Source organism: Acinonyx jubatus, chromosome D1 (assembly GCF_027475565.1).
Source record: "Acinonyx jubatus isolate Ajub_Pintada_27869175 chromosome D1, VMU_Ajub_asm_v1.0, whole genome shotgun sequence".
NCBI lineage: Eukaryota > Metazoa > Chordata > Mammalia > Carnivora > Felidae > Acinonyx > Acinonyx jubatus.
The window spans coordinates 39,075,810-39,095,137 of NC_069390.1; the positions used below are offsets into that span (position 1 = coordinate 39,075,810).

At 49.7% G+C, this 19,328-nt stretch overlaps 1 protein-coding gene across 2 annotated transcripts in view; it reads right to left on the minus strand.

Annotated features, from left to right (window-relative positions):
* NAV2 (neuron navigator 2) overlaps positions 1–19,328 on the minus strand; it is a 394,263-nt gene that overhangs the window by 14,858 nt on the left and 360,077 nt on the right. For both annotated transcript variants that reach the window (XM_053203382.1, XM_053203383.1), the window contains 8 exons: positions 13,057–13,210; positions 11,483–11,645; positions 10,659–10,759; positions 8,455–8,550; positions 6,482–6,650; positions 2,619–2,854; positions 728–882; positions 438–509 (listed from right to left, as the gene is read on the minus strand). In XM_053203382.1, coding sequence (XP_053059357.1) covers positions 438–509; positions 728–882; positions 2,619–2,854; positions 6,482–6,650; positions 8,455–8,550; positions 10,659–10,759; positions 11,483–11,645; positions 13,057–13,210 — 1,146 coding nt within the window. The remainder of the gene's footprint in view (positions 1–437; positions 510–727; positions 883–2,618; positions 2,855–6,481; positions 6,651–8,454; positions 8,551–10,658; positions 10,760–11,482; positions 11,646–13,056; positions 13,211–19,328) is intronic.

Consider the following 19,328-nt stretch of genomic DNA (forward strand, 5'->3'; position numbering starts at 1 on the left):
CGACTGATCTGGACAGCCCCTCCTGCACCCCCGCAGGGACGGCTCCCTACTACAGCACTGGGGCAGAGGGACTCGTGGGGGACTCACAGGCCCACAGACCCAGCGACGAGGGGACATTCATAAGCAAGAGCTTCCGTTGCTCAAGTTCACTAGGGATGGAGAGACGCGTTGCAGGAAACGCACAGGGGACACAAGCCCAGAGCTGCCATCCTGACACTGCCACCCCCGGGGCGGAGAGTCGGGGAGACCTGGGCTCCTGTCTCCGCTCTTCCACGGGCCAGCTGTGTGACCTCACACGAATCAATTCTCTCAGCCCCGGTCTCCCCACCAGCAAGATAAACTAGTGATGCTGCCATGAGAATTAAATGAGTGAGGCTGGGGAGGATCCCCAGCACGACGCCCAACCCAGTGCTGGCCCTCGAAAAGTGATCCCTTACCTGAAGTTGTGGTGAAGCTGCAGGTTGGGGGTAGAAGAGGTAGCCTGGTTCATTGTGCCAATTATGTAAGGGCTGCGGGGGACAGGAAGGAAAAGAAGGCTCTGTGACTCGAAGCCAAGCCAGAGCAGGTGCTCACAGAAGCCCGTGTGTTGTCTGAGCGTCCAGGCAGGTGGCTGGTTGCCTCCCCCACCACCCCCACCCCAACCCCCACGTGAGCACGGTGCCCACGCAGCACACATCATGTGGCCGCCAGCTTCCTGGGGGCCAGGAGGCCCGGAACCGGCCTTTACCATTTATGGTCCTTGCAGTTGAGCAGCCCATTGAAGATCTCGCCCAGGGAGCTGACGTGATGCAGGTTGTCCAGGATGATGACGAGGGGCATGTCTGCAGCGTTGTTCTCGCTGGTGCATTGGTCAGCAAGGTTGGACAGGTACTGGCGCAATTCCTGTGGAGGCCAGGTAAAGAATAAGTGGGTGAACGCACCCCGGAAAGATGCACATACTCGGAGCCTTCACCTTGCCCGGGTCAACGCAGGTGCAAAGGCCTTTCAGGAGGCCGTGTGGTGAACAAGTGTTGCGTGCCCATCTACTGCACAGCACTGGGCTGGGCAGGGGGTGGGGAAGGCCTGGGTCCAGACTCCTGGAATTCACCAGGTAACAGAACTCCTTCCGCCTGGGGCAGGAGCACAGCACCATGGGGTGCCCAGGCATAGTTTTATGTCTCTGCTCTGACACTTTTCTACAAGTATTGTCATTCTTCTTGATATTGCTTATCATGCTCCCCCTCCAGTAAGCTCGCACTTGCCTGAGAGCTGTTTACACAGAAGCCCTCGATGAATCAATACAGCAAAGGAGCCATCCCCACACAGAGGTAAGCACTGCTGACTGGTGCCATCACAGACAGAAAACCAACAGTGCAGGGGCAGGGGGTCTACATGCACGGGAAGCCCCGGGATATCTGGTGGAAAGGGTAAGCTCTGAACTGAACTGTGGAGAACACAAGGGGGATTGGCTTGATCTGGAGCTGGTATGCAGCCCAGCACGGCTAGGGTTAGGGATGTGTGTCAGGGGAGGAAGAGGAGGAGGAAGAGACTGAGCTGGCACAATTTCCTGGCCAGTTGGGTCCCATTCAACCTACTGAAAGCAATCATCTGGGAATGAGGTCTAGGAATCTACATCTTTGAGCATGCCAGGTGATTCAAGGCAGAAGAGTCATTTCCCAATCACCTTTGACTCAGGGCCAGCCAGAGCGAACCATCCATCACCTCCCACTGTGTTGAACAGTGATCAAGTTTGAGAAAACATTTCCCAACCCTCGCCCGGGCCTAGGTCTAAACGTCTCCACTGGTCCCCATGAAGCAGGATTGAGCCCATCCGCTAGCTCTAGAGTCTAAGACTCCGACTTGAGCCCTAGTCCACTGCCCTGTACCATTCAAGGGGTCCTAGGCACATGGCCACCTGCCTCAAGGCTCAGGTTCCTCTTCTGTGATACCAAGGTAACAACAACCTCTCCTGTGAGGATACTGCTGTAAGGCAGTCAGTTTGCTGGTCATGGCAAGCAGTGTGTGATGTGAGCTGTTGTTATTATTAGTGTCATCGCTGTTCCTGAAGACGTTACATTTGGGAGAGACGACAGCACCGAGATGGCACGTGACAAGTTCTTGGTAAACTACAATAGATGCATTGGGGGCGAACCTAAAGACCTACTAACACTGAGCTTCATACGCGGCTCATAGCGGACGAGTGAGGAATGAGCCAGCTCGCCTTACAGATGGCGCTTTTCACTGAAGCTGTGGATGAAAGCCTTCCTTTCTGCTCCCCCACCGTGACTTCCTTCACCAGGCTTTCATAACCACCAAGGGAGAACACAGAGGAAATGCTGATTTCCCATCAGGGTGGCAGTGGCATTAACAGTTCTTTTTTTCTTTTTTTTTTAATGTTTATTTCGTTTTGAGAGAGACAGAGCACAAGCAGGAGAAGAGCAGAGAGAGAGAGAGAGAGACAGAATCAGAAGCAGGCTCCAGGCTCCTGTCAGCACAGAGCCCGATGCGGGGCTCGAACCCATGAACTGCGAGATCACGACCTGAGCCGAAGTCGGACGCCTAATCGACCGAGCCATCTAGGTGCTCTGCATCAACAGTTCTGAAGGGGCCAAACAGCAGCCTCTGGATGACCGCCTCACCTTGCTGGACTTGTGGTCCACGTTGAAGGTGGCGATGACGCCGTCTGTCAGCTCCCGTCCCTCCCGAAGCACCAGGTACTCGGACAGCCGGTTGGCCAGGTAGGTTTTCCCGGTGCCGCTGGGGCCGGAGAGGATGATCCGCCGGTGCTCCACCAGCAGGGAGACGTAGCGCTGCAGGATGGGCTTGGGGATCAGGGATTCGAACACCAGCGAGTCCAGGCTGTTCTCCGCGAGCCCTGCGTTGGGGAGAGGGACGGGAAGCGTCTGAAGCCCCGGGGAAGCTCTGCACTTGCCACCTGGGACAGCCTATCTTTTTCCGTGGCAGCCACTCGTCTGGAGACCGCTGCCCACCCAGGTACGTGGCAGGCTGGGCACAAGTGGCCGTTGCTCCCTGATCACGAGTACCACGTGCCCCAGCCCCTGGCTGGACGCAGACTCCACTTTAACATCCGGGCCCTTGGGCCCCCGTCTGTCCTCTGCAGAGTTCCTAAGACTGGGCTCTGCTTGGCTGTCTGGATTTACCCACTGGGGTTTGCCCAAACCAAACCTGGGTCTCCCGTGTCTGCCAGGACCCCAGGGGTTGCCCTGTCACCCTGTTTGCTCCCGCGTGCCACTGCTGCCCACACTCACATACGCCACAAAGGCAGCAACGCTTTCATCTTTAAAACAAAGAAATGCAATTTGATTCGGGGATATGATGATCGGCAGGCAAAGGCTACGATGCTAAGACCTCTGAGTCTCAAAGTCAAGAGGAAATGCATTCTTCTCTTCTCCTACCTGAGACATCTCCACCAATCAGGGCTGTTGGCTTTTTTTTTTATATAATTTTTTTTTTTTAACGTTTATTTATTTTTGAGACAGAGAGAGACAGAGCATGAACGGGGGAGGGTCAGAGAGAGGGAGACACAGAATCTGAAACAGGCTCCAGGCTCTGAGCTGTCAGCACAGAGCCCGACGCGGGGCTCGAACTCACGGACCGCGAGATCATGACCTGAGCCGAAGTCAGCCGCCTAACTGACTGAGCCACCCAGGTGCCCCGCTGTTGGCTTTTTAAAAAGAGTTATTGTCTTGATACCATTCTCAAAAGAAGGTCCATCCAAGGTTACCTGTCTGAAACCTAAGGCAATTCTGTTAAAACTCACCTCAAGAAAACCAGTATACGTATGTGAAAAAAAAAAAAGAAGAGCATTTATTCTTTCTTATTTTATTTTTTAAAGATTTTATTTTTAAGTAATCTCTACACTCAGTGTGGGGCTTCAACTCACAACCTGTGACAAGAGTTACATGCTCTACCGACTGAGCCAGGCAGGTTCCCCCATTTACTCGATTTTATAATAGCATCTTCCTTCCACATAATAATTCACTGCAAACAGACCCCTCAAATGCATTTATATGCTTGTCTCTAATCCTCCCCTAACCGAGAACAGTCCCTAAATGCAAGGGACTATTCCAGAATGACCAAGGTGGAGGTTCCTGAATGACTTGGCTTCTGGGTATAGGCCCGAGACTTTCCTGGTACTGAGTTCAGTGTAATCTATACTGGCTCAAACTTGGTGCGAAGTGCAGAGTGTAAGGTCTCTCGTCTAAACTTAATAGTAAGGGAGGAAAAAACCCACAAAAACAACTCTCTCTACATATAGGCTGCTCTTTTGGTCTTTTGCCCTAAAACCCCCTGGGAGTGACTATTCTGCAGATGAACTCACTTCAGGCATGCTCAGTCACATCCCTGCCTCTGGTACCACTTAGGTGGACCATCCACAGCCCACGGACCTCTTGGCTCAAACCCTTGCGTGGTTTATCATGCCTTGAAGGCGTAAGTTTCAAGCGCCACCAGAAAACAGAAGAGTCAGGTGTCACTTAAAAATAAACCTGAGCTGGGGCACCTGGGTGGCTCAGTCGGGTGAACGTCTGACTCTTGATTTTGGCTCAGGTCATGATCCCAGGGTTGTAGGATTGGGCCCCACATCGGGCTCTGCTCTGAGCATGAAGCCTGCTTGATATTCTCTCTCTCTCTCCTTCTGCCTCTCTCCTTTGTTCATACTCTCTCTCTAAAAAATAAAAGTAAATTAAGTAAATAAACCTGAGCTGATGCCTCGAGATGCTGAACAACCTGGTGTGCTGACAGTGGCAGGCCGGGCTCCGTGGTGGAGTGGCACGTTCCACTGCGGCAGACCGCCTTGTCACCATCTGTGCAAAGGTCTGGTCCCTGCAGTGGATCACTTCTTTCGCCCCTCAATGCCTGTAGCTGTCGCCTACAAGTGACGACGTGTGCTCACCAGCGTGGATGAGACACGGCTTGAACCGGTGACATAAGAGGCTTTCCTTGAAGCGTTGTTTCGGTGTGCCTGGTCCCCCCTCCTCCTGCCCCTTATAGCAGGACTCGTCTTTCTCATGGGGGGCTTGTTCAAGGTGGTTCAAGAGGGGCCGACCCAGCACCTTCAGCCACCAAGGGGCGAACGTGGGGCCAGGCTGGGCCAAACCATCTCCCTGGTCATAATAACTGGTTCGGTGATGGCCATTTGACCCAGGTGGGCCAGAATCACCTGTAAGGATTTTCTGTCATACCTTTCCAGAAGGACATTCTCTTTCTTGGTGAATCCCAAGCCAGAAGGATTTATCAGGGCTACCAGGGCCATTTTAGCAGCCACATGCAGAGAACTCAGATAATACGCAAGGCTGAGGCGGGTCTGGCTCCGATGGCACTCCTGGGATACCTGGACCCAGCAGTGTTTGAAGCGTATTCCAGGATTTTCCAGGTGCATTTCCTTTTTTGATAAAGCTAGTTTGGGGTAGGTTTCTGTCACTTACAGCCTGAGACCACGTTTGTGCAATTTCGCTTGCTAGCCAGATAAGAAGGTTGTGGGTGAGGCTCAAGGAGTAGTAACAGACAGCTCGCCATCGTCAGAGCAAGCATATAGATTTTTGCTGATAAGGAATGGTGAGGTGCTTCTGGAAAACCTTGCAACCAGGAAACAAAGCTTGCATCAAACCACCCCAAAAGTGCACTGTTAAAACTCCAGTCAAGAGCTGTGCCTTCCAGGGAATTAAGAAATGGGACAACCTGAATGCTGAGCCTCATATACTGTTTATTAATCTATTCTTTGTGGGTTCATAAAATACAGGGAAAAAAGGGGGTTGCACTCAAATACATTGGTGTCAGACTGGATCAAACAGCCTTTTTAACGGCAAGAGTTAGTGTATTAAATTATAGAGTCAGTGCACCAGCACATTCTTCTCTTTCTGCCCCTACATCCAAATGGGTATAATGATGTAGTATTCTAGACTTATTTGGCCACGACACTGTTTTTTCCCCCACAAGATACTTTGTGGGCCTAGAGTTCCACGGAATACACTTTGGCCTGGGGCTTAACATCCGAGGTGATGAGGCAATCGGAAGCACCAGCAGCACTGTGTGTGGGCAAGAGCTTCAGAAATTTCATCAGAGTGCTCTGAGCAATGCCTCTAGAGCAGATTGTGGCTCCCATCCATAGAATGGGACCATGTCCAAGGCTAGCTGGCAAGAGGAGTCCACTGGTATTGGTGGAGCCCCACTTCAGCAGGGTTATTAAGATTCCATCATCTTAGAGTCAGAAGGCTAATGGGACGTTTTGTTATATAATTTCGGCAATAAACTAAAATTGTTTGTTTCCGGTGGTGGTTGAAAAAGCTAAAAAACCGTTCAACTTGCTTAGGTAAGAATGACTGCGGTTGCAGTGGGGCGGGGGTGGGGGAGGAGAAACCAACCCCCCCCCCCACACATGTGCAAACAAAACTGTGGCCATGATTTCCAACCATGTTTTGCCAAGTCACAAGACAAAAGCTCAATTCTTGAAAACTCCGACCTCCACAATCGGCCGAGTTACCTTTGACAGTCACGGAGATGGTCGTGTTCTCTCCGACCAGATAGCCACAGGGAAGAAGCTCGGGGGTCTCCGAGGTGTGGCTGCGCTTGATTTCCCCAATGCTGTAGCCCAGAACGCTATCTGAATTCAGCCCCAGCTGACTCACGGGGTCGACGTGAATGATGTACTCCTGGGAAGAATAAAATCAAGACCCTATCAAAGATGTGGCTAGAATCTGCCCATGACTCATGTTTTCCTTGGGTGATTTATGGTCATTTTCTTTCTCAGTTGACGCCTGGGTTGAAACCGAGCTGTGGAACGAGGTGAGAAGAGCTGGCTTTCCATGGGGATGATTCCCAAGTATCACAGGCCTCTTAAAGTACAGATTTATTTGGTTAGTGATGTGGGGGGAGCCCTAGCACAATCGTGAACGTTTAGTCTGGATGAACCAAGCAAGGAAAACTTAGGCTGCGTTGCGTCAGTTCAGCTGAAGTCCTTAAGGTGCCAGGGCCTGTGAGTAGTGCTGGAAAATGCACGAGAAAGTAATTCTGACAAGAAATCCCTCCACTGGCCCCTTTCCTTGGCTCAGGACAAAGACTACACCGATGACAAAGGGAACAAGCCCCGGGGCTGCAAGAAAAAAAAACAGCTCCTGATCTTTAAACAGGAAAAGTTGGGTTTAATTTGGAAGGTGTTCCCTCTGAGGTAAGTGACCAAAAGGTTTTAGGTCAGTGAACTTGGACCAAAGGTCCATGGGCTAGGTGGTGGCTGGACAATGACTTGATGTGAAATGCTGGTAACAGGCCTCTCTACCTTTAATGGTCTCACTTCCTCACATATGATGCCCCAACAGGCTCTTTTCAGCCCAAACTGTTGGTCGTTTTGATCCAAGGATGTCCCGACTGCCCATCAGCAGAATTAAGGTTTTGGCTCTAGGCAGCAGGAGTGGGTTGCCCTCAGCCACTCACATCTCTTGCCCAGTCACATTTCTGCAGCCTGCCGAGATGGGGAATGATCTCTGGTCAGAGAACAGAAGTTCCTGTGTGTGAAACCAGCTGAAACCAGATGCTAGAAAAAGACTGGAGTATACTAGTTAAGTCAGGTTTTGAAGTCAGACCAGCTCAAGTAGACCAAGGTGGTTGACTTCTAGGTCCACGACCTTGGGCAAGTGACGTGATCTGAGCCTCACTTTCCTCCTCTTTAAGTGGGAAACTAATAGGACCTTCCTCACAGGCCTGAAGATACATTGGGGTTATGTTAGCATGACCTCTAGCACCAAAAATATAGGTTACCATTATTGCTCAGGGGATATGATTAATGAACACATAGGATTGCTGACTCACTTCAGGACGATAGAAAAAACATGCATGAAAAGCTTCTTCCAAAACCACCTTGTGATTGAAGGTTCACTTCAGGACTCATTAGTTATCTCTCCTGTGACAAACACCCACCCACTCCAGTAGAACAACTACAAAAATAACTATGCCGATATCCTTGACTCTGGCCATTGATGAGATGTTAATGTTACATGAAGCACAGATCACAGACTCTGCAGTGTTGGCAAGGATGCTGGGCAAGTCAGGTCAAATCCTCCCGAAATGAAGAATGGAAATTTGACGTTTTAGCTTTGGCCACAGGGCACTCACTCCAAAGCGTATTCAACAGGACACGCTTCTAAGGTGAAGGGAGAATTTGAACATAAGCAGCTCACCACAAGAGGCTCAAATACTCGATTAAGGCTGGGGAGATGACCCTCGCTGGCTGGCCAATCACTGCCAAGGGTATCCAAGAACAGTGTGGGCAATCATCAGTCTGTACTTACCATTTTCCTATTACTTGAGTGCCAGGGGACAAGTCCCAGCCAGCAACACAAGGATGGGGTGGGGAGCAGGCCCAAGAAGTGGCCAGGTTCGGGACACAGACCGCCCCTTCCCTCCCTGAGCCCAGGCACCCACTTCAGGCAGACTACTGCAGCTGTCTTCTTAGACACTTACTTTGAAGAGTCGTCTAACCACCCCATCGAGCACATCCCACTTCGTCTTGCCACTAACTCCAATGCAGCCAATAAGAAAGAGGTGTGGTCTGGAATCCTAAGGGTAAGGAAATGTATGCAGGGGAAAAACAGGTGAATCTTTTTTGACACACGTTAGCAAGGACTCAGATTGCCTTAGAACTCCACCAATGGTTTGAGAGGGAAATAAAAGTCCTATTTGTTTTAACACCAGATTACGATTAAACTTAGATCGAATGCAACGGTCTTAAATCTTTCCCCGCCCCACTGCAAAAATACCAATCCGTGGGTCAGGAAAAGAGGATCTCTTCTCTGGAATCTAGGACCTTCTACCAAAGGTATACCTTGTGTAGGTGCGTAGATCACATCCCTTGCCTGGAATGCTTTCCCCTCTCCTATCTGCCATCTCTCCCTTTCCAAACCTTGCTTGCAAACTCACCTCTTCTAAGAAGCCTTCAATGATTAATCCACCAGGCTCAGAGCTGACATGCTTCGGTGGTTCCGTACGTAACTTATATATTGATATCTTCTATACTTGTTTATTTTTAGGTATCTATGTCTTACTTGTAAGTCAAGTTTGTCTCCTTGCCAAATCTTAAACTCCCTCAGGATAGAGTATGTTCAATTTTTGTCTTCTTTTTAAGAACGTGTATTGCTTTTCTGCTAATTAAAACATACTCGATTCAGAAAACAAAACTCTGGGAAGTTCATAAAAAAATACTCTTTTTCTCTTTCTTTTGAATTTGTGTGCCCAGGGCTCTGCATGGTCAGGGCTAACTAATCACGACAGTAACAAAAACTAATAGAACATTCCGTTTTGTTGGATTTTAAAATCTTAGATCTGACATGCTCATAAGGATACAGAAATATGAGGGTGGCAGCAGGGGGTGGGGGGACAGTGGCATATGTGGCAATTAAGCAAAATCAGCAGAGAAAAGAGCACCGGCCTTGCAGTGAGAAGATCTGGCCTCCCCAGCTCCCTTGTAATCTTAAGTAAGTGATGCTCAGGCATTATGTTTCTCAGTTGTAAACTGAGGTGACATCATCTGGTCAACCAACTTCATCTGGATGCTGTGGTGATCCAATTTTTAAGAGGGACTCAAACTTTTGTGAAATGTACAATTTACCTGTTCCTGTTGAGGACCACGAGAATGATGCAAATCCACAGGTATCCCCTGATTTCTTTTTTTTACAAGAATGTTCCAAGAATGGATTTTCCCCTGATAGTCCTATCACTAGTCAAGCTCTGAAAATGGAGCTCTTTATATGTATTGGATCTTTTTTAGGCTAGATGATGAGAAAATCACTGGCAGCTCCAAACTCTGGGCCTATCCCCTCCCGTAAGACTCAAGGGCCAGCCACACAGCGGAATCCTCTGGCAAAGAAAGTCTGGCCGCACACGCTTTGTTTCGGTGGGCACCGTGGGTTCCCTAACACTCCGAGACTACAAATAGTGTGTTGGCGAGAATGCTAAGAAACATCCAACAAAAAACTGAAGAGGACTTGAAATAGCGACTTGTGAAGTCTTTCTCCACTTATATGAGATGGTCATTTGGATTTAATCAGTGACTAAAAATGAACTTTGTCAACCCCCACCCCTACCCCAAAATAGTCCCTAGTGCGGGTGTGGCCTCCTCAGACTCTGGAAGAGAACAGAAACTCCTCAGAAAACTGAGATTCCTCAGCTTCGGGGAGTCAGGACGCCCCACTGGCTTCACTTTTAGCCACGTGTGTCACCGGGCCACCTCAGTCTCCCACGTTCTCCGCAGTCTCTGAACACCGGGCAAAATGGGTGCTCTCGGGTCAGCTGGGATTGGTCAGTTTGCTTCTGTGCCTTCTGTGCTCACGGTGCTTAGCTGCCTCAGAAGTGCTTTAGGAACAAATGACCTCAGAAAGGCCATTTCTGACTGATGGCAGTGTTTAGTTGGTTCCGTGGAAAGGCAGCAGGGGAATATTTTTAGCACCCTTTATTAGACTTTGCAAACAAGAGAGGGAGGGAAGAGCCGTTTGCTCCCTTTAATTGTGTCAAGATGCTGCTGGGGATTATGGTTAGTGAAGGAAGGGGTTAGTAGTACTTCCAGATCACCTCAGGTGCTGAGGTGATCCGGTTTGATGATGACATCACTAAGCTAGGTAGTTCTACCTGGGGGAAGGGACAAGCAGAGCAGGGAAAGGGATCCAACTAACCTCCTTCCACTTCATTTCCTCCTGAAAGCTGACAACTATCTTAACATGCCTGCCTCCTTCCTTCCGAGCCGAGCATTCACCAGTGTCATCCAGCAACATGTCTGCGAATGGAAAACATCAACAGCCTTAGGCACATGGGGACAGCAAAGCCGGCTTCCTGACACCCCCGCTGCTTGTCCGCACGGCAGCGGGACAAACCAGGTGTCAGGGTGCGGGGAAGGGGGGAGGGCGGAATGGAGAATGCAACCACAGAAACCAACAGTGGACCGACCGAGGAGCCAGCAGGCTGACGATGTACCTTGCCAAATGGAAGTGCGAGGCAGAGGCTCAACCAAAACGACAGCAACGCAGCATCATGGGTAAGAAATCAAAGCGTCAGCCTCAATATGCTTACAAAGAAAACCTAGATCGTGTTGGCTAGTTACGGTGCCGGCCTGGAATCCATCCTGAAGGCGGGAAGACCGTACGTACACCAAGCCATTGCCCCAACTGGGACCTGCTACTACGGGGTTTCTATGCAGCATTCGGCTTGCAGGTCACAGCCTCTTCAAATGGATCAAACGGAACTCAACATGGTGGACGAGAGGATCCAAGCGTGTGGCTTGGAGAATTCGGGGCACTGGAGCAAAGCATGACAGCAGTCTAACGGCTGGGCTCATGTTGGTAGCAGACGCACACCCAGACACACACACACACCCCAAGTGCACACACGCCTGTTGCCTCTCCATTTGATCTGTTCACCTGCTTATCTCGGGGCTCTTGCTTGGAGAGTGGAGTGCCAGCTGCAGGCCCCGACCTGCCCCCAGTCCCGTGATGCCACTCACCCAGGCTGGTTGACTCGGTGAGGTTCAAGCTGTGCTGGGAGAGGCCCATGGACTGCCTAGGGGAGGCGGAGAGCGACACCTGGGAGGGCGCCCGGCTGCACCCGCTGCCTTGAGACTCCGACTTTAGCCGGTCGTTCTCAGCTTTCAGCTTCTCTATCTCACTCTGCGAAGAGTAAGGGAGAGGTTCACTTACTAGGTGGAGGTAACACGGACGAGCCTTATTCTGGAGGAGGAATCGGAAGGTTCCCTGCAGGGATCAAGTGGGTACCCCAGCCGAGGCTGTCAGTCACACTGCCAGAGAGATTCGGCTGTGCTTACTGTTTGCATATATACAAGACCTGTCTGGCAGGGCAAGGGCCATCCTTTCAGAGAGATGGCCTGTGAAAAGAACTCAGAAATGTTTCCCAGAGTCTGCTGCCCGAGTCCTAAGTGAAAAAGGGGCCTACAATCTAAGAGGTTTGAGTGACTCTGGGCTTGACAGGTGTCTTTCCTGCAGGACTCAGAGGCTTTATGAACTCCTCTGCACTGGGGAGCTCAGAGGGGCACACAACGTGTAGCAACCCTAAACACAGTTGATCAAGGAGTTCTCCTTTCGCTGAGCCTCTCCTGGAACAAGTGTTCCATGGAACCCCCTTTGGAAAATGCTGTCCTCCAGTGAGGTCCCGTTCGGCAGAGCCCACAGGGCTCTTTCATTTTTATGAATATTTAGAGAAAACCCTACTATGTGCAAAGCATGGGTGCTACAGCCTGAGAAAGGGATGCAAAAAAAAAAAAAAAAAAAAAAAAAAAAAAAAAAAAAAAAGGCTAAAAGACCCAAATGCCTTCCAATCCATGATGGAAGGCAAGGGGTTGTAAGAACAAATCTATAGGAATTCAGACGAGGGCACTAACGCTTCCAGAATGCAGGGCCTGGGAAAACTTTGCAGAGTAAGAGGCTCAACTTTGAGGAAAGGGTCCAATTCAGATGTGCAGAAAGAGATCCTTGTGGAGGGAACTAGATGAAACAGAAATCCCTGGGCAGCCAAAGGGAGCAGGGGCTCCCTCTGGCCATTGAGTTGAGTCTGGAAAGTGGAACTGTGAATAGGTGGGTAGTAGATTATGAGCAAAAAGGGGGGGGCGCCTGGGTGGCTCAGTAGACTGAGCATCCGGCTCTTGGTTTTGGCTCAGGTCATGATCTCACGGTTTGTGAGTTCAAGCCCCATGTCAGACTCTGTGCCGGCAGTGCGGAGCCTGCTTGGGATCCTTTCTCTTCCTCTCTCTGCCCCTCCCCAGCTTGCTCTCTCTCAAAAATAAATAAATACACTTGCAAGAGCCCATGGCAGAGCCACTGAAAGTTACACAAAGGGGAGACGTATGGTTCCTCCTATACCTTGAAAAGACTCATCTTTGGGCAATATCCGGGAGGACATGAAAAGAGGAGGAGCCTCGCTGCTTTGGAAAAGAAAGAGAAAAGAGAGAAAGAGGCTGGGAAAGCAGAGGGCTGCAATGGTCTGCAGCCCTAGCTTGGCAGAGAGCAGCCTCTTGCCACTCCCTCCCCAGACAGCCTTGGGCCCAGCCCATGCTCCCGGGCTCACCTGCATCCTGTTCATGGCCTCCCGGAGCTGGTCGAGCTGGTGTGCGGAGCTGAGGGCTTCTAGGCGGATGTCTGTCAGCTTCATCTCCTTGTCTCTCAGCTCATTTCGGAGCTGCATGACTGTCTCGGCTTCACTATCCATGCACTCTGAAATTCTAGGGAAGGGGGGTGGGTGTTACTGATGAGAACAGCTCTGAGTTCATCTCCCTCCAGTCCTCCACTGACCACTGGTCCACATCCATCAGCAGGTCCGTGCAGCAGTGACCCTGTCTAACCATCTTCCCAGTGCTTCCTGGAGGCAATAAGATCAAAGCACCTGAAATTCACAGATTGTATTACCATCTTCCCTTGCAGAGCTCTGACACTCAGAATGGCTTTGGTGTGCCTTTCGACAAAGTTCCAATAATCTGGGATAAGCCGGAGCTGGCCAAAGGGAGTAGTAACCTTTGGGGCTTGAAACCACCCCCCCCTCTAATGTGTACCCAGCTGGGCCCCTTTAATGACACCACAGGCTCCTTGAGATCTGAACCCACTCAGAGAAGGAAGGTCAACTGTCTGTTTTAAAGATTAGACACTCTAAGGTCAGAAAGCTGAGGAATGATTTTTATTTGCCCCCAAATGAAAGTAACCTAAAGATTCCTGTGGAGGGAGTTAGTCTATTTTTGGTCACATTCTGAAACTCAGTCTTTTGAAAGTGTCTTGAGAGAACAACATTCCTTCCTTCCTCCACCCTTCCACACTGCTTCATAAGCTCTCAGCAAGGAAGGGAAACATCGTGCACAGTCAGCAGACAGGGTGATAGGATACAGAAGCCAGTTTTAGGTGAAAATTGAGCAACGGCATTTTTCAGTGTCGTCCTTTCCACCCATATGCCATTATCACCTTCTAGGCTGGGTTCCCTATGTGATTAGTCAGGTTTGCTGTTCGGATACCTGGCAGGTCAGCACTAAGTGGAAGACCAAATCTCCATGTTAGAAAAGGTGGCTCTATGAAAAAAAAAAAAAAAAAAAAGGATGGTGATTTCAAAGATCATTGGTTCTGTTCTGGGGTGAGGGGTGATCCAGAATAAGAAGCTTTGACATTTCTTGGACTGAAGACTGGAAAAAAAAAAAAAAAAAAAAAAAAAGGACATGTTCCTAAAGTTACAAAGCTGAAGCTGATTATCTCTGAAAGATATGATGAACATGTGGTCTCTGCAGAAATAACTGTGCAGCCTGCTCTCCAAGACCAAATTCTGGATCTGAGGCCAAAAAAAGCCTGACCTGTAAAACGGGTTGAGGGTGTGGAAGTGTTCATTGCCAGGGGGAAACCATTTATAATCATTGAAAGAAGTGTAATTGCATTTGGGGGGCAGAAAGGACTAGAAGAAAAATTTAACACCTGAATAGCCAAACTGTTCTGTTGTTATTTTCTTGACCTACACCTGAATGGTTTTCATTTGAGGGATGCAAAGAGAGGAAAACCACCTCCTACTTTTAAAAGTTGTCAGTAGCCAAGGGAGTTTCTTGGCTTTAAAATCTTCTAAAAACTCTGACTCCTGAAAATATTATGATCATTCCCATTCTATACCCATGACAAACCGAGGCCAACAGATCTGGGACTAAGAGGGCTAGAAAATGTCTCTAGAAATCAGATCTTGCCCCTCCCCCAACCCTCACCCCTCTCTGTGCTGTGAGTAGGCTATAGTTTGTAAGGTTTAACTAAATGGTCATGCCTTTCTGGTTTGCAAGGTTTGCAGTGGGAGCTTGCAAACACTAGTTTCTTCTTGAAAGAGAAGTACGGGTTCCTGGTTTAAATGGAGAGTAAAGTCTGAGCAAAATTCCATTGTGACACTCCAGGCTTCGCTAAACCACGCCCTGCACAGACTTGGAAGGTTCCAATTCACTGTAGAGAACAGTTAGCCTCCATTCACACCATCAGTGGGGTGCGTCTGGCGCTCCAGGGCAAGGCATTTTGCCCCAGTCTCCTTCACATGATCTGTACATTTTCCCCAGAAGCTTCCTCAACAAGACAGACAAGACTTCCTCAGCACCCACCTCTGTGGGCTGTATCACATGAGCTACTTTGTGAAGCTTGGCCAATGAGAGGGGATGTCCTCCTACTTAGCACAGAGATGTTGAAAATTAAGGGTTTTTTTTTTTTTTTTTTAAAGATTTTGTTTTCAAGCAATCTCTACACCAAACGACGTGGGGCTTGAACCCACAACCCCAAGATCCAGAGTGTCATGCTCCACTGACTGAGTCGGCTATGTGCCCTGAAAATTAAATTCTTCTGCAGCAGCCCCAGCTAGGTTTTTGTCTCTATCTATCCCTCTTGCCCAGGACAGCACTTTTTCCCTTGGTTCCTTCCATGCTAGACCTTTGTACATCTCTGATAATTTGGTTGCACTCAACAGGTTACCCCCTACATGGCTGGCTGCTCCAGGACCAGGGTTCTCTGCATCATTTCTGGTGTCTGATCACACTGATCAAATATAACAGGTGCTCAGTAAATTCATATGGAATACGCAAACGACTATGCCAGGCATGTGAAGCGTATTATTTAATTTACTACATCTACTAACGACTCCTTGAAGAGGTATTGCCATGATCTCCTTTTAAAAGGTGGGTGGGGGGGAGGAGTCCTAGAGATATTAACAGGCCCATTAAAAATGACAGAATCATGGGCAGCTGGGTGGCTCCGTTGTTTAAGTGCCCGGCTCTTGGTTTTGGCTCAGGTCATGATCTCACAGTTCATGAGTGTGAGTGCTGCATTGGGCTCTCTGCTGTCAGCACAGAGGTCGCTTTGGATCCCGTCCCCCTCTCTCTCTGCCCCTCCCCTGCTCATGATCTTTCTCCCTCAAAAACAAATAAACATTAAAAAATAACAACAAGCCTCCCCGCTCCCCAAAATGACAAAATCAGGATCAAGTCTGGTGGGTCTACGTAACTCTAGAGCCCATGCTCCTGAATTATATCCAGCAGGCACTCAATACATGCTCATCCACTTCATGGACTACTTCCTGAAGCAACCTGATGTAGATTTTCTCCTACTCAGTCCCTAACATGATACTCCCAAATTTCCACTGTCTTGGCCCAAAGGCAGGGTTGGTGGCATACCTAATTTTAAATGCCTCCAGTATGGGAAACACTGCCTTCCCACGTTACCATTCCTTTCGCCCACAGGGTAGGAACTTTTCTGAGCCCCCTACCCCACCCTCCACTTCTCTGCCTCGGGTTTCTTCTTTGAACTTCCTCTCACATCTAGATTTGCACATTCTTACAAACCCTTCAAGGTTGGAAAGAAGCATTTGCTCTCTGCCCACCCTTTGGAAAACCAGACCCAAAACAAACATCTCCAGTGTGCATGGATGCTGTGGAATGTCAGAGAAGGTCAGCAGTGCCCAGAGTCTGCCCCACCCGATCCCTCCGGGGAGAGTGGTTTGGAGGGAGCCTTCTCGCAGTGGCCGCTGGGAGCGCTGCACAGCCCAGTGCGGCATCCTCTCTTTCTCTTCCTCATCCTCCCTGGCCACCCAGCAGCACTTGACCCGGCTACCAGAAGTTTCTTCTCTCTGCTTCGGTTTTCCTCCCACCTCCTCTCATCTCGCTGGCTGCTCTCCTTTCTCTTCAGAGCACCCAAAGTTCAGTCCTTGGCCCTCTGGCTCTTTTCCATCTCCATTCAACCCCGTAGAGAACCCTCCAGATTCCAGCTTTCAATACCACCTATGAGCCCATGTCCACCAGATCTACGCCTCCAGGAGTCCCAGGCTGGTTGGCATGTCCATGTGGATGCCTCCTGAGCAGCTCTGACTTCAAATAGCCAAACCAGAGCTCCTGATGCTCCCCCCACTCTGCCCCATCTGCACCTCTTACCGATTCAAGAAACAATACCTTCACATACCCAGGTACTCAAGTTGCAAATCTAGGAATATTCGAGGATTATTCTTCTCTTTCCCCTCACACTCCACATCACCATGTGCTGTCAACTTTCTTCTTGAACACATCTTAAACTCACCTGTGCTATGAATTACCATTTGTTTCACTTACGATCTGAACGTCTACAAATCCAATGGTATCTACCTCCATGCAGCTTATACTGTAGATTTTTGCGTGGCGGTGTGTGTGTGTTGGCAGAGGGGGGGGGGTACAAAAAACAAATAACCTGGGGCAATCTACACGTCAGGTGGTGGTATGTGCCATGGTAAAAAATAAAACAGGGGAAAGGGAGGTGATGGGGAGTGCTGGTGGTCATGGGGGCGTTATTTTACACAAGGTGCACAGACAAGGCATTACTGAAAAGGTAACACTGAACAGAGACATGAAGGAAGAGAATATCTAGAGGAAGAGTGTACCAGGCAGAGAACAAAGAAAGGGAAAGGGGGTGTGATTAGAGTGCTCAAAGGACACGAACCAGGCCATCGTGGGGAGGATGAGGAGGAGAGTGCTATTGGTCTCTTATGCGGTTGCCCTTCCTCTCTATTCCTTATCTACAGAAAGGAGACTGATCTTTGTGAAACATGAATTCAGATGATTTTACATTCCTGCTTAAAACTCTCCAGTGAATGGGCTGTCTGGCTGGCTCGGTCGCTAGAGCAAGTGGCTCTTGAAGTCGGGGCCGTGAGTTCAAACCCCACATTGTGTGTACAGATTACTTAAATAAACTTCAAGAACAAACAAACAAAAGAAACCTCTCCAACGGCTGATAACCCATCACACATAGAAGCAGATGCAAATTTACTTTGACTTCAAAGTCTCCCGTGGTCTGGCCCTGCCTATCTCCGTGGCCTCCTTTCTTACCACTTTCCTACTTCCTAACCATGCCGCAGCCACACTGGCCACACACTGGCCATCCCTTGTTCCCAGTCTCCACCTGAGGCTCCTTGCACTATCTGGGGCGAAGGCTGCCCTGCTCCCCACAGTCTATTTCCTTTCCCTCCTGGGTGCGGAGATTTCATTTCTTCCCTTGTGGGTGGGATGACCCTGTTCAGTGGACTGTGGACAGAGAGGACATGTGTCTCCTCTAGGTCTGGCCCATGAAACTCTCTAAGAGAAACCCCTCTTAGAAACCCCTGCACTCTCTCCCCTCCCCCACCTCACCTGCTGGCTGGACACAGAGCACTCAGCGAAGGACTCAGATCCAGTGGGATGGCTGGATCCAGATGGAAGGAGTCTTCCACGCAGGCTGCCCGACTCAGAACTGGGTTCTGAGCTTTGGGACTCCATGTATTACAGCAGCTAGGGTCACTGACCAGAACTAACCAACGGTCCCTCTTGTCTTGAGGATCTCAGCTGCAATGTCGCCTCCTTTCCGGACCATTCTGTCTGCAGTTGCTGTAGTACTCCGTATCCCAACACCCTATTTTAATTCCTAGCATTAACCTAACCCTGAGCTGTTTTCTAGTTTATTCAGATTTACTTGTTTGATGTCTGCTTTTTGCCCTGGTCTACCAGAACTGAACTTTATCCGTCTTGTACGCCCTTGTAACTGGTGACTGGCACAGAGCCAGAGCAGAAGCTCAGAAGTAAAACAGCTACACTGGGTGGTGTCCCCGCTGGTCCCTAATCCCTAGGGGTGGGACTCTGGTGAGCATCACCTTAGGCCTCTTCAGAACATCTAGAGTTGTGCCCCGCTTACATGGGTTGTTACACACAACGTTTAAATCCACAAATAAGGAACAGGCGAGTTCCTTTTTCTCCTGGCCAGACAAACTGAGGTGCTCTGGGATGATGGCATGTGTGTCGCAGGCAACTGGCCTCTTATTAACTTCTGAGGCACCTAGCGGGTCAAATAGGACTCACACTCTTGGGCATTTACCTAATTCTTTACACAAGAACACGGGCCTAGACGCACTGTGGCCCTGTCCTCAGTGGAGCTGCTAATCTAAGTAAAATGGAGACTCCCCAACAGAGCCATACTTCATGGGTGGGTGGGACTGCTAAAGACTCAAGGCCTTAGGCTGTTTTCCTGTCTTCCACTTTCTGTCTTCCACGGTGACCACGTGGCTGGTGCGCTGCAAAGACCTGGCCGAGCCCCCTGCTCACAGGGCATGCACCCATCTGGTAAGCTGGCCTTCGGACACTTATGCAGGCTGCTGTCATCAGCAGGTGCTGCTGTCTTCAGCTCCGGCGGCTGGACGGTTAAGCGGACTTAGAGTCAGCACCACATACCTGGCTTCCTGAGACTGAAGGAGAAGAGGAAGGAGGCCCTTTAGGCACAGTGTCTGACTAGGCCCTCACGAGGATCCAGGGAAGCAGATGTAATTAATCTCCTTTTTACCAATGAGGAAACTGAGGT